The sequence below is a fragment of the Hypanus sabinus genome, chromosome 7, assembly GCF_030144855.1.
Source record: "Hypanus sabinus isolate sHypSab1 chromosome 7, sHypSab1.hap1, whole genome shotgun sequence".
Lineage (NCBI taxonomy): Eukaryota > Metazoa > Chordata > Chondrichthyes > Myliobatiformes > Dasyatidae > Hypanus > Hypanus sabinus.
Genome location: NC_082712.1, coordinates 83,858,793 through 83,874,523, shown reverse-complemented (window position 1 = coordinate 83,874,523; position 15,731 = coordinate 83,858,793). Strand labels below are relative to the sequence as shown.

Genomic DNA, 15,731 nt, shown 5'->3' with positions numbered 1-15,731 from the left:
GTCTGCACACCTTTTTATTCCGGCACCTTTCTCCTTCACTTTGAGTCCTGAGGAAGAGTCTCGGCCCAAAACGTCATCGGTTTATTCCTTTCCATAGGTGCTGCCTGACCTGCTGAGTTCCTCCAGCATTTTGTGTGTGTTGTTCTAGATTTCCAGTGCCTGCAGAATCTCTGGTGTTTATGATTTGCTGCTCCACTGCAAAGCCAACCCTGAGGAAGTTTAAATCTTCTCTTTGATGGGAGTTCAGTGAGACCCTCTCTCATTGCTCCCCCTCTATGATCTCTGCTGATCTCCAGCCCTTACACCTGCCACCTTGAACTTCTTCCTCCCCTCCCTCCACCTTTTCGTTCTGACTGCTTCCCCCTTCCTTTCCGGTCCTGTTGAAGGGTCTCGGCCCGAAATGTCGACTGTTTATTCCCCTCCATAGATGCTGCCAGACCAGCTGAGCTCCTCCAGTATTTTGTGTGTGTTGCTTTGGATTTCCAACAGCAGCAGAATCTCTTGTACCCGTGTGCTTGTGTGCAGTACCGAGGTCATTTGTGGCATCCCACAGATGGAGATCCCCTGGCCCATTCTCTAGACCAGCACCTGCCCTCCTGAATACTCCAGATCACCAGCCAGCGAGGGAGATGGGGGAGTCAGACAGCAAAACCAGGTGGGACTCTGAGTAGGTTCCAGAGGTGAGGTGGACAAGTTGGCTGAGTGGGTGAGGAAATAGACTGGGCTGAGAACAATCCAAGTTTGAAGCACTGTCTCCCACCCCGTCACTCTGTACCTACACCAGTATTCATACAGGTTCCACTTGTCCATCTTCACAGTTCCTTGCCTTCCACATCCTCTCCATAACTCGCTGTTTTTATGATTGTATATATTTATGCAGCAAACAGTCCACGTAGTTCGGTAAACTAGTAAATAAATTGGTTTATTATGGTCATATACCGAGGTACAGTCAAATCATTTTGCATGCAGTCTATGCAGTGTATTTCATTGACATAGTAGAAGGCAAAGGCAATAACAGAATGCAGAATAAATTTTCACAGTTAATTCTAACGTCCTTCCAAGGAGTAATGGAATTGGCTTATTATTGTCACCTGTACTGAGATACAGTGAAGAGCTTGTTCATACAGATCGGGTCATCAATTTGGATGACGGAATTGAATTTGGATGACCGAATTGATGGCTTTGTGGCCAAGTTTGAGGAAGATACGAGAAAAAGTTGTGGGCCAGGGTACTTTGTGGAAGAAGAGAGGTTACAGAAAGATTTAGTTAGATTAGGAGAGTGGGTGAAGAAGTGGCAGCTGAAACAGTGTCGGAAAGTGTATGGTCATGCAATTTAGTAGAAGAGATGAAAGGGTTGACGAATTTCTAAATGGAGAGAAAATTCAAAAAATCTGAGGGGCAAAGGGACTTTGGAGTCCTCGTGCACAATTCCCTGAAGGTTAATTGCGTGAGGTGAGGAAAGCAAATGGGATGCAAACATTCATTTCGAGGGGACTAGAATATAAAAGCAAGGATGTAATGTTGAGGTTTAATAAAGCACTGGTGAGGCCTCACTTGGAGTATTGTGAACACTTTTGGGCCCCTTATTAAAGAAAGGATTTGCTGACATCGGACAGGGTTGAAAGGAGGTTCATGAAGATGATTCTGGGATTGAAAGGCTTGTCAAATGAAGAGTGTTTGGGACTGTACTCATTGGAATTCAGATGAACAAGGGAAGACTTCATTGAAACCTATCGAACATTGAAAGGCTTCGATAGAGTGGATGTGGAGAGGATGTTTCCAATGGTGGGAGAGTCTAAGACCAGAGGACACAGCCTCAGAATAGAGGGATGTCCTTTTAGAATGGAGATGAGGAGGAGTGTCTTTAGCCAGGGGGTGGTGAATCTGTGGAATTCATTGCCACAGGCAGCTTTGGAGGCCAAGCCTTTGGGTATATGTAAGGCAGAGGTTAGTCAGGGCATGAAGGGTTACAGGGAGAAGGCAGGAGATTGTGTTTGAGAGGGAAATGGCCAGCCATGATGAAATGACAGTGGACTCAATGGGCCAAATGGCCTAATTCTGCTCTTATATTTTATGTTCTTATTATAATAACAATGCAGAACAAAGTATAACAGCTACCGAGAAAGCACAGTGCAGGCAGACAGTATGCTGCATGGTTATAACAAGGTGGGTTGTGAGGTCATGCTAGGCGACTGTTCAGTAGTTTTATAACCACATGATAGAAGCTGTCCTCGAGCCTGGTGGTACCTGCTGTCAGGTTTTCATTTTATCTTTTTGCCTGGCAGGAGAAGATTTAAGAGGGATTAAAGATTAGCTTTATTTGTCACATGCACATCGAAACGTACAGTGAAATGTGGTGTTTGCATTAAACATCAACACGGTCTGAGGACGTGCTGGAGACATTGCATCCGGTGCCAACATAGCATGCCACAACTGAGTGACACTAACCGGTATGTCACAGGACCAATTAGCCTACAGACTGGTACACCTTTGGACTGTGGGAGGAAACCAGAGCACCCGGAGGAAACCCACGTGGTCACGGGGAGAACGTACAGGCAGCAGTGGAAATTATATCCCAATCCCTGGCACTATAAAGCATTATACCAACTGCTGTGCCACCATGATGCCCAGGAGAGAAGGAGAGAGAGTTATTTTTTGCTCTGCACTTTGTAGTCAAAGAAGCCTCAATGGATTTAACAGTGACCGACTTACGTGATGAACCAGGTTTTGATCTCTCCAAATTTCTTAGCTGGATCCATAATCAGAGAGCTGGACCATTGATCCAGAAATGTGAGTTCAAATCTCAAACTGGCAAAAGGGAAGGCAGCACAGTAGTGCAGCGGTTGGTACATTGGTCTTTTTTCAATTTTACGATTGTAAGGCAATGCTGGGCATTAGGATCTTCAAGGACTACAGGCCTACCCCGTCAGCAATCTGCTCATCGGTGGAGGAGCTGGGTTTGGTGCGGACCGTGTCACTGCCTGCTACGGAAAGGCAGAGTCCATGCGCAAAGGCGGTGTGCAGTCTAGCAACGAGTGATCATCTTGGCAACACACACAAAATAATGGAGAACCTCAGAAGACCATGCTGCCTGGCCTGCTGAGTTCCTCCAGCATTTTGTGTGTGTTGCTTGGATTTCCAGCATCTGCAGACTTTCTCTTGTGAGTGATTATCTTGGGTGTTATTCTCGAAATATCTGGACCCTGTTGGGCATTGGTTAACGTAATATTTTAGTTAAATATTACTAAATTTACTGCAAGTCTGTTTCCCTTGTCTATTAGGCGAGGCAGATGGCGGGGTATCTGTGTGGCCTCAGCTGTAGCGAGGACTAGGCCTCAAGCTGTGGGCTTGCCTGTTGCAGCAGTCCGGGGAGAAGTTGCTGGGGGTAGCGTCGGGTGGTGTCCATGCTAGGTTGGGGGCTGGCCACTCCCATCAGTGCTGCCCTCTAGTGGAAGGACAAGCTAGATTAGGTGCGTGTGTACGTTTGTCTGCAGACTGCTAAAAACTGTTTATTCTTGCCGATAACACCAATGCACCTTTAATCTACAGGGTGTGTCAATCAGGGACTATATATATTTTTGTATGACTGTATGGGCTTTGTGCTGTGTGTGACTATTGGTGTTGTGGTTTGTATCTTGGTCCCGGAGGGACGCTGTTTCCATTGGCTGTATTCATGGGTATTCTTGTGTGGCTGAATAATAATTGAATTTGAATTTGATAGGGTCAATACCAACAGAGTCCAAAAGATTGAGATGGAGTTCTTGAAGCTCCTAGACCCTGAGGGCTATTGACAGGGCAGGTGTGGAGGGGATGCTTTGTCCCGTGGAAGAATCCAGAACCAGGGAAGATTTAATGGGTTCCTGAGGAGCTTAAAATGGGATTAGAATCAGATTGGGGTAAAACAGGGGTTCCCAACCTGGGCTCTATGAAACCCCTTGCTTAATGGAAAAGGTTGGGAGCCTCTAATGTAAATGGTCACTTGATAGTTAGTAGGAATTGTAACCTTGGACATCGTTACTAATCGAGAACCTATGAACCTCCACTTTAAATGTACTCAATGATCTGGCCTTCACAGCCAACAGTGATAACAAATTCCACAGATTCACCTCCTTCTGGCTGAAGAAATTCCTCCTCATCCCTGTACAAAAGGGACATCCTTCTACTCTGTGATTGTGCCCTCTGGTCCTAGACTCTCCCACCACAGGAAACATCCTCCCCATATCCATTCTGTCGAGATTTTCAATGAGATCACCCCTCATTCTTCTAAACTCCAGGCCATCAAACATTCTTCATACATTAACCCCTTCATTCCTGGGATTGGAATGACCTACTGCTGCCCTGTTACCCTGGAGGTAATTCTTACGAAGGATCTCTGTAAGAAGGGGTCAGTGTGGACATAGTGGAGGATTACAAATACCTGGGGATACGAATGGACAATAAACTGGACTGGTCAAAGAACACTGAGGCTGTCTACAAGAAGGGTCAGAGCCGTCTCTATTTCCTGAGGAGACTGAGGTCCTTTAACATCTGCCGGATGATGCTGAGGATGTTCTACGAGGCTGTGGTGGCCAGTGCTATCATGTTTGCTGTTGTGCGCTGGGGCAGCAGGCTGAGGGTAGCAGACACCAACAGAATCAACAAACTCATTCGTAAGGCCAGTGATGTTGTGGGGGTGGAACTGGACTCTCTGACGGTGATGTCTGAAAAGAGGATGCTGTCCAAGTTGCATGCCATCTTGGACAATGACTCCCATCCACTCCATAATGTACTGGTTAGGCACTGGTTAGTACATTCAGCCAGAGACTCATTCCACCGAGATGCAACACTGAGCGTCATAGGAAGTCATTCCTGCCTGTGGCCATCAAACTTTACAACTCCTCCCTCAGAGTGTCAGACACCCTGAGCCAATAGGCTGGTCCTGGACTTATTTCCACTTGGCATGATTAACTTATTATTTAATCATTTATGGTTTTATATTGCTATATTTCTTCACTATTCTTGGTTGGTGCGGCTGTAACGAAACCCAATTTCCCTCAGGATCAATAAAGTATGTCTGTCTGTCTGACTGCACCTGTCACTCTGGTTCTCTCCCATGTATCTATGTTGCATGACTGAATCCTAGTAACATGAAGAAGTTACTCATTTGAGGCAACATACATTCTCTCGGTGCTGAGATGGCCAAACTCTCCCTCAAACACTGGTCAATACACTTGAAGAGTATGGTCCCGGATAGATAGACCTTGACAGTAAAAGGGAAGGGGAGGTGAAAGGTTATCAATAATCAGCAGGAGCACAGGGCAGTATTGAGGGGCCGAGTAGCCTTCTCCTGCTCTCTATTGAGAGGAGATACAGGGTTATCGGGAATCCTGGAATAATTTCACTCAAGGCCACAGAAATTTGCTGCTGTCGTGCTTTCTTTGCAATTGTGTTTACGTATGTGTCCAGGAAAATGAAAGTCAGGGTTGTATATGGTGATATGTATACAGTACTTTGATATTAGATTTACTTTGACCTTTAAGAGAGAGACACACGCACGCACGCACGTACGCACGCACGCGCGCGCGCACACACACACACACACACACACACACACACACAATCTATGGAACAGAGTACAGCCAACATTCCGGACCGAGACCCTTCATCAAGACTGGACTTTGAACTTTGAAGGGGCAGACACAGAGAGTGCAAATGTCCATCCACTACTACTACTGCTACTATGTCGACTCGGGCCTAGGGGGCCGGCGTCGGGCACGATGACGGACTCTCCACTCCTCCCCCTCTCTCAGTGTTTTCAGTTCATCTACCTGGGCCGCACCGCTGTCTTCTAGGAGCATGTTGACAGGAGTCTCGGGAGGGTGCCCAGGGTTCATCCTCCCATGTGATGACTAGGCTGGCAGGTAGCTCAGGGTGGTGTAGACAGTGCCCCGCTAGTTACAGTCTTGCCTCGATTTTAGTAGTGAGCAATGGTAGGTCGTCATAGAGCTCGACGTCCATCGTGTGCTGTTGCCAACTCACGTCAAGAGCTGTCTGGAGCATTTGTGTATAGTGACTTCCTCATGATATGATCCTCGGTAAGGCATCGCAGAAAAATAGGATTTCATAAAAAGTGACAGAGTAGCTGGCGGAAGAATTATTTTAAGACCAAGGCATGTGAACAGGCTGTTTGAAAGGACTGATTTTGTGTGGTTTTTCTGTGCAGATATTAGTAAGTGGTAAAACCACCTCAAACTGGTTCAGCCAAGGGAGTGTCTCGAAAGTTTGGGTTGCTGCTACTGTGGGAGTTTGACTCGATGTTACAGGGCACGTGTGATTGATCCCATTTCAAATGTTCAGGGGACCTACTGGCCGAACACTGAGTCCTAGCTTCCACACAGTCCCTTCTGTTGCTATAGTAACTGTAACAGGATCAATGAAAGATCAACCAGAGTGCAGAAGACCACAAACCGTGCAAATACAAATATAAATAAATAGCGATAAATAACGAGAGCATGAGATAATGAGATAAAGACTCAAAGTGAGATCATTGGTTGTGGGAACATCTCAGTGATGGGGAGAGTGAGTGTAGATATCCCCTGTGGGGATCTCTGATGATGGATGGGGCTTTCCTGCAACAACTTTTCATGTAGATGTGCTCAGTGGTCGGGAGGGCTTTACCCCTGATGTACCAGGCCAAATCCACTACCTGCTGTAGAATTGTGAGGGAAGTGCTCGGGTCAGGCCTCAGCAAAGTCAAAAGTTTCAGTCCAAGATCCCTCATCAGAATTTTCTCCCAGGTTAACAAGCTTAGGGGCAGGTCATTCTGATCCTGCGAATGGAAGGTTTAACGTGTGAGGATCATCTAGTGGCTCTGGGCCTGCACTCACTGGATTTACAAGAATGCAAGGCTTTCTCATTGAAACCCTATGGCTGTTGAAAGGCCCAGATAGAGTGCATGTTTCCTATAGTGGGGGAGTCCGGAACCAGAGGGCGTTAAGTTTTGTAACTTTGAAACGTTAAACTAATTCAAAGGAAGACACGGGAGCCTGAAATGTGAGTCCTACTCTGTGTTTACTTTAAGCAAGGCGCATACGTATCTCACAGTAGTATCATAACGTATGCAATTCACGTATTTACACATATAACCCATAATGAATTATATAAACAACAGAGAACCTGAATCAAACAATTTATTTACCTGTTTACTCAAATATTACTGAAATATTAAATACACAGCTGAGGGCACAGCCTCAGAATAGAAGGACAGCTTTTAAAAACAGAGATGAGGCAGAATTTCTTTAGGCAGAGGGTGATGAATCTGCGGAATTCGTTGTCACAGGCAGCTGTGGAGGCCAAGTCATCGGGTATATTTAAGGTGGAAATTGATAGTTTCTTGATTATTCAGGCCGTTGGGGAGAAGGCAGGAGAATGGGGTGAGGGGGGGTAAGTAAATCAGCCAGGATGGAATGGCAGAGCAGACTCAATGGGATGAATTCTGCTCCTATATATGACGGCCCGATGCTGGGCCCAAATCAGGATCTGTGGCCTCAGTCTGAGGACGCGGCACAGTCCAGACCGTGCACTTCCCACTTTAATTCGTGCCTAAACCCACCAGCAGATCTGCAATGGCTGCCCTCTTGTTTCACACCTCTCGATCCCACACAACTTGTCCTCTCCCAGAAACACACCCTTAAGAAACTCCCGAGTCATGCAGGATCTGAGGAGGAAAACAGGGCGTGACCTGTCATATGGACAGAAAGATTAGAAGGGAGATAGACCGTATAAAGAAGTGGAGGGGAGGGAGTGGTGCAAGAACCGATGGGTGATGGGTGGATCCAGGGGAGAGAGGGAACAGTGACAGAGGCTGGGAGGTGATGGGTGGATCGAGGGGAGAGAGGGTACAGTGACAGAGGCTGGGAGGTGATGGGTGGATCCAGGGGAGAGAGGGAACAGTGACAGAGGCTGGGAGGTGATGGGTGGATCGAGGGGAGAGAGGGTACAGTGACAGAGGCTGGGAGGTGATGGGTGGATCCAGGGGAGAGAGGGAACAGTGACAGAGGCTGGGAGGTGATGGGTGGATCGAGGGAACAGTGACAGAGGCTGGGAGGTGATGGGTGGATCGAGGGAACAGTGACAGAGGCTGGGAGGTGATGGGTGGATCGAGGTGAGGAGGGGAGAGAGGGAACAGTGACAGAGGCTGGGAGGTGATGGGTGGATCCAGGGGAGAGAGGGTACAGTGACAGAGGCTGGGAGGTGATGGGTGGATCCAGGGGAGAGAGGGAACAGTGACAGAGGCTGGGAGGTGATGGGTGGATCGAGGGGAGAGAGGGTACAGTGACAGAGGCTGGGAGGTGATGGGTGGATCGAGGGAACAGTGACAGAGGCTGGGAGGTGATGGGTGGATCGAGGGAACAGTGACAGAGGCTGGGAGGTGATGGGTGGATCGAGATGAGGAGGGGTGATGGGCAGATGGAGGAGGGGAGAGAGGGAATAGTGACAGAGGCTGGGAGGTGATGGGTGGATTGAGGTGAGGAGGGGTGATGGGCAGATGGAGGAGGGGAGAGAGGGTACAGTGACAGAGGCTGGGAGGTGATGGGTGGATCGAGGTGAGGAGGGGTGATGGGCAGATGGAGGAGGGGAGAGAGGGAATAGTGACAGAGGCTGGGAGGTGATGGGTGGATTGAGGTGAGGAGGGGTGATGGGCAGATGGAGGAGGGGAGAGAGGGTACAGTGACAGAGGCTGGGAGGTGATGGGTGGATCGAGGGAACAGTGACAGAGGCTGGGAGGTGATGGGTGGATCGAGGGAACAGTGACAGAGGCTGGGAGGTGATGGGTGGATCGAGATGAGGAGGGGAGAGAGGGAACAGTGACAGAGGCTGGGAGGTGATGGGTGGATCGAGGGAACAGTGACAGAGGCTGGGAGGTGATGGGTGGATCGAGGGAACAGTGACAGAGGCTGGGAGGTGATGGGTGGATCGAGGTGAGGAGGGGTGATGGGCAGATGGAGGAGGGGAGAGAGGGAACAGTGACAGAGGCTGGGAGGTGATGGGTGGATCGAGGTGAGGAGGGGTGATGGGCAGATGGAGGAGGGGAGAGAGGGAACAGTGACAGAGGCTGGGAGGTGATGGGTGGATCGAGGTGAGGAGGGGTGATGGGCAGATGGAGGAGGGGAGAGAGGGAACAGTGACAGAGGCTGGGAGGTGATGGGTGGGTCGAGGTGAGGAGGGGTGATGGGCAGATGGAGGAGGGGAGAGAGGGAACAGTGACAGAGGCTGGGAGGTGATGGGTGGATCGAGGTGAGGAGGGGTGATGGGCAGATGGAGGAGGGGAGAGAGGGAACAGTGACAGAGGCTGGGAGGTGATGGGTGGATCGAGGGGAGAGAGGGAACAGTGACAGAGGCTGGGAGGTGATGGGTGGATCGAGGGGAGAGAGGGAACAGTGACAGAGGCTGGGAGGTGATGGGTGGATCGAGGTGAGGAGGGGTGATGGGCAGATGGAGGAGGGGAGAGAGGGAACAGTGACAGAGGCTGGGAGGTGATGGGTGGATCGAGGGGAGAGAGGGAACAGTGACAGAGGCTGGGAGGTGATGGGTGGATCGAGGTGAGGAGGGGTGATGGGCAGATGGAGGAGGGGAGAGAGGGAACAGCGACAGGGGTTGGAAGGTCACAGATGTAGGTGACGAAAGGCTGCAAAAGGTGGGATCTGATGTGAGAGGAAGATAGAGCACAGAACCAAACCAAGGAGGTGTGGAGGGCAGGTGGGACAGAGTGTGTGTATGTGTGGTGGGTGGGTGGGGAAGGGCAAAGTGATGCGGAGGGGGTGATGATTGGTAAGAGTATCAGGAGGAGAGAGACAAGAGGTAAAAAAATGGGGAAGAAGGTGTGAGAGTTCAGTTTTCATGCCATCAGGTTACAGACTACCCATGTGGAATATGGGATGCCATTCCTTGAAACTGTGCTGAGCCTGGCATTGGAGGGGATCGTGTGCAGATGGCCTCGGGCTGACGGGTGGCAGATGTGTGGACATGGTTAGATGACAAATCTTAGGGGTGGGTTTCTACCAATTCGGAATCGGGAATGTTACTGATCCTTGTCTGTCCTGGACTCCACCTCACCGCCTGCCCCTCTCTCTCTCTCAGAGTGTTTCCGGCCTCCCTGGAGCCCGCTAGACGCTGACAAAGGCCGTCCTCACCGCTACGATGTCGACTTCAGGTAGAGTCTGCTCCCTTTACTCAACCGACACAGCACACATGCCCCGTCAGACACAGAGTGAAGCTCCCTCTACACTGTCCCATCACACACTCCCAGGGTCAGACACAGAGTGAAGCTCCCTCTACATCATCCCATCACACACTCCCAGGGTCAGACACAGAGTGAAGCTCCCTCTACATCATCCCATCACACACTCCCAGGGTCAGACACAGAGTGAAACTCCCTCTACACTGTCCCATCAAACACTCCCAGGGTCAGACACAGAGTGAAGCTCCCTCTACACCGTCCCATCACACACTCCCAGGGTCAGACACAGAGTGAAACTCCCTCTACACTGTCCCATCACACACTCCCAGGGTCAGACACAGAGTGAAGCTCCCTCTCCACCATCCCATCCCACACTCCCGGGGTCAGACACAGAGTGAAGCTCCCTCTACACCGTCCCATCACACACTCCCAGGGCAGACAGAGTGAAGCTCCCTCTACACCGTCCCATCACACACTCCCAGGGTCAGACACAGAGTGAAACTCCCTCTACACCGTCCCATCACACACTCCCAGGGCAGACAGAGTGAAGCTCCCTCTACACCGTCCCATCACACACTCCCAGGGCAGACAGAGTGAAGCTCCCTCTACACCGTCCCATCACACACTCCCAGGGTCAGACACAGAGTGAAGCTCCCTCTACACCGTCCCGTCACAGTCATGGGCCATGGACTGCACTGGTCAGGGTAGACTCTGGATAAAAAGTCGGGACTGCACTACGGGGTGAAAGGTCAGTAACTGACTAACAGAGTTAAAGGAAAGTTGTTGGTGAACATCTATGGGTGAAAAGTATTGTCGGTGACTGACCTGCAGGAGTGAAATGTAGGTGTCTGACCTACAGCGGTGAGACGTTGGTGTCCGCTGTCCAGGAGTGAAAAGTCAGAAACCGCTCTCTAGGGGTGAGAGGTCGGTGACTGATCTCCAGGGGTGAGAGGTCAGCGACCAGCCCCTGCATTGCCTGCTCTCCAAGTGTGAGTGTCACTGACCAGCTGACTTGCTGTTTCAGGTTATCCAACGGGAGCTTCACCCTACCCCGTGGGGCAACCCACAGGGTACCCAGTGCCACCGTATGGTTACCCACAGCCTGGGTACCCCCCACAGGACCCCAACCAGCCTCCCCCTCCCGGCTTCCTTCCTTACCCTTCTGCCCCCCCAGCCACAGCGCCCTACCACGGTGGCCCGCCAATACAGAGTCCGCCAGCCAGCGTACACCACAGGCATCACGAAGAAGACCCCGGCATCATCCAGGCCCCCCTGATGGGCAGCGCCAACTGTCCCCCTGGACTGGAGTACCTGATGCAGGTAAGGTTCAGGGCAGGAAGAGATGGGGGCGATAACAGAGCGTGGGGCAAAAGAATCCAAACTATGCCACCCCCTCCCCAGCACACTGGGGACTGACCTGCTGAGATGAAAGCCAGTGTCCGATCTCCAGGGGGAGGGTGCAGATCTTGTTGATGCTAAGTTACTGCTATGTGTGTGGGCGGGTGCAATGAGAAAATGGCATCCAACAGCTCCCCTGACGACCCTCACCAACCTTTACCGATGCACCCTAGAAAGCATCTGTTCTGGCAACGGCTCGGCCTGGGACCACTAGAAACAGCAGAGAGTTGTGGGCGGCTCAGCACATCACCAAACCGGCCTGGCCTCTGCAAACGTCTCTCTGCACCATCCGACATAATCAAAGATCCCTCCCCCACCAGATATCCTTGCTTCTCTCCCCCTCACTCTTTTCTATACCTTCTTTATCTACTCCTGTTCACTCCATCCACCGTTGTGCTCGGGGGCAGCCCGTACCGCTGGGCTCACAGACAGCTTCTATCCAGCTGTTCTGAGACAGCTGGATGGTCCCATGAACAGGAAGACAGCTGGATTGAATGGTCCCATATTACACCAAGATGTACTCTTGGATCTCACAATCTACCTTGTTATGATCCTGCACCTTGTTGGCCACCTACACTGCACTACACTTTCTGTGTAACTGTGACACTTTATTCTGCATTCTTTTATTGTTTTCCCTTATACTACCTCAATGTACTGTTGTAATGAAATGATCTGCAAAGACAGCATGCAAGACAAAGTTTTTCACGGTACTGTTATATATCTGACACCTGCTTAGCCCCCCCCCCCACCCCCACCCCCACCCCCACCCCCACCAGATCAGGGTCACGTGAAGCCATGGGAGCAGGTGGTGGATGGTCGTACGAGCAGCCGGTGTATATCACAAGTCCTGGTTATGTGACCACTGACACCAGGCAGACAATCTCTGAAGAGTATTGATAGTGGGTGCGATCACCCGTCTTGTAAAGACACTGCCCAGAAGAAGGCAATAGTAAACCACTTGTGACTTGTGTAGAAACATTTGCCAAACACAATCATGGTCATGGATAGACCATGAACGCTCACATCATACGACATGGCACATAATGATGATGATGGTAATAATAAACCAGGGAGACACAATGTTCACAACATAGGTTAAATGTAAATTATACAAAGTCTTTACAAAACTCGGAGAAGGAAATGCAAATTTGATTGTAGTGCAAAGTCATCACGGTGTTGCTGTAGTGAGGGGTGTGCCAGTTGAAGGGAAGTAGCTGTTCCTGAGCCCGGTGTTGTGGGACTTCAGGCTTCTGTACCTCCTGTCCAATGAGAGATGTCAGAAGATGGTGTGGACCAGGCAGTGTAAGTTTCTACAGGTCTCCGAGAAAGGGTGAAACTTCTTCACTCGGGGTCATCAGAGTGTGGAATGAGCTGCTATGTTAGCCCCGGGCACTAGGGCCCAGGCTGCAGATTATTCAGAAGGGGGGGCAGAGAATGTGGCACACGTTGGCACCAGTGACACGGATAGAAAGGGGGAAGAGGTGCTGCAAAGTGAATATGTTGAGTCAGGGAAGTGAAGAGCAGGAACTCCAGGGTAATAATCTCGGGATTACTCCCAGTAACAGGTGCTGGTCAGGGCAGGAATGGGTGAACGTGGGGCAGGCGGCAGGGTTTCAGATTTCTGGATCATTGGGATCACCTCTGGGGAAGGTACGACCTGTACACAAAGGACGGGTGACGCCCGAACCCGGTGGGTACCAGTATCCTTGTGGGCAGGTTTGCTAGAGCTGTTGGGGAGGGTTTAAACTAATTTGGCAGGGGGGTGAGAACTGGAGTGATCAGACTGAAAATGGGGCAGCTGGTTTACAAACAGATGCGGTGTGTAGTGAGTCTGTGAGGAAGGACAGTCAGATGTTAGGGCAAAATTGCAGTCAGTGGTATGAGTTGAAGTGTAACATGGAGGCAAAATTGAAAAGGACGATGAGTACGGGACTGAAGGTGTTGAATGCATGCAGTGTATGAAATAAGGTAGATGATCATGTAACACAGTTAGAGTTTGGTGGGTATGACGTTGTGGGCATCACCGAGTCTTGGCTGAAAGATCATACTGGAACATCCAAGGATACACCTTGTAGCGAAAGGATAGGACAGAGGGGGTGGCGTGGAAGAGCTCAACCACAAGCTGCTCTAAGAAGTAATTCTACAAATTCCCTCTCTTGGGATACAGCACCGACCTGATCTACCTGCATATATGGGAGACAGGGTGGAGAGACGTCCCTACCAAAGGAGGTAGAGACCCTCTGCTTCTACCCTCCCCCTAGCCTGCAGGTCACCCTTGGGCAAGGTGCAGCACCTGCTTAGCCTCACCTCCCTCCAGTCAGGATCGTATGAAGCCATGGGAGCAGGCGGTAGATGGTCGTATGAGCAGCATATCGCAAGTCCTAGTTATGCAATCACTGATGCCGGGCAGACAACCTCGGCAGAGTGTTGTAATGGATGGGGTCTCCCATCTTGGAAAGACACTGCCCAGAAGATGGCAACAGCAAACCACTTCTGTACAAAAATTTGCCAAGGACAGTCATGGTCATGGAAAGACCATGATCACCCACACTGACGATGACCTGAATGTTGAAGTCCCCCGTGATTATCGTAACATTGCCCTTATCGCATGCCTTTTCTGTCTCCCATTGGAAATGTAGACCCCACATCCTAGCTACTGTTTGAGGGCCTGTATACTTAGCCCGTTCCTCAGTCAGAATCAGAATCAGAGTTGTCATCTCTGACATACAGACCTGTGCAAAAGTCTTAGGCACCGGAGATTTTTTATATGGCTTCAGATGGTGTGGTCTCCACAGAACCCTGATCGCAACATCATCGAGGCTGTCTGGGATTACCTGGAGAGACAGGCGAAAGGCAAACGAGACACCCAGAGTCGGCAGAAGATCTGTGGCGAGTTCTCCAAAATGCTTAGAACAAACCACCAGCCAATTTTTGTATAAAACTGCACAACAGTGTACCTAAGGGAATTGATGCAGTTTTAAGGCAAAGGGTGGATACACCAGATACTGATTTTAGTCTTTTTCTTACTGTTCGTTGCTCTTAATAGAAAATGTTCTGATATTTAAAAACTTCTCATTTCATTATTTTTGAAAGCATCTTTGCTTAACAGAATTTTTTTGCACGAGCCTAAGTCTTTTGCACAGGACTGTATGTTGTGAAATTTTGTACTTTACAGCAGCAGTATTGTGTCGGGGGGAGGGGGGTGGAAATTACAACATAAATAAATAAATAGATCAATAGTGAAAAAATAGGAATAGCGAGGTGGGGTTCATAGGTTGATGGACCGTTCAGAAATCTGGTGGTGGAGGTGTGGTCAAGCTGTTCCTAGAAACCTTGAGTGCAGATCTTCAGGCTCCTGGATCTCATCTCTAATGGTATGGGAAGAGGACATGTTCAGGATGGTGAGGGTCCTTAATAATGAATGGGTGACGTCTTGAGGCCCCTCCTCTTTATGATGTTGTCGATTGGGGGGGGGGGAATGCTTATACTCCTCACTCAGTCTCTGTATTCCCTCCCCCGTGGGCTGGAGATAACACGACTGTGGAGTTACTTGGATTAACGTCCATATTGTCTTTTTCTTATAGTTTAACATTCTCTATACTTGCTTAAATGTTTGTAAAATCAATTGTAAGTGTTTAGTGGATTTTCAGTAATATGTAGGATAACTGGTATTGTATTTTTTTTCCATTTTCTTTGCTTGCAGTCATAAATCAAACTCGCATAGACAGTTCTTATCAAAGGAATTTTCATATCTGTCCAGCTTGAGCTAGTTTTCAGTATAAAGACAAACCTCAAAAAGATGTGTGGTGGAGACTACAATGGCTGGTTGCATCACAGCCTGGTATGGAAACACCAATGCTCTTGTATGGAAAATCCCAGAAAAATATGGCCCAGTCCATAAAGGTAAAGCACTCCCAACGATAGAGCAGATCTACACACAGTGCTGTCGCAGGGAAGCAGCATCCTTCATCAAAGATCCTTACCACCCAGGCCATGCTTTCTCGCTGCTGCCATCAGGTAGAAGGTACAAGAGCCTCAGAACTCACACCACCAGTTTCAAGGACAGTTACTGCCCCCAAACCATCAGGCTCTTGAACCAAAGGGGATAACTTCA

General features: G+C 49.6%; 1 protein-coding gene across 10 annotated transcripts in view; it reads left to right on the top strand.

The window, feature by feature from the left end:
• The window catches only part of LOC132396914 (phospholipid scramblase 1-like), a 131,078-nt gene that overhangs the window by 93,049 nt on the left and 22,298 nt on the right, over window positions 1-15,731 (top strand). For 9 of the 10 annotated variants that reach the window (XM_059975006.1, XM_059975007.1, XM_059975003.1 and 6 more), the window contains 2 exons: window positions 10,120-10,192; window positions 11,244-11,539. The exons of the other annotated variant lie outside the window; for it this stretch is intronic. In XM_059975006.1, the coding sequence (XP_059830989.1) occupies window positions 10,180-10,192; window positions 11,244-11,539 (309 nt within the window). In that variant the 5' untranslated portion in view covers window positions 10,120-10,179. The remainder of the gene's footprint in view (window positions 1-10,119; window positions 10,193-11,243; window positions 11,540-15,731) is intronic. 10 annotated transcript variants of the gene reach the window in all.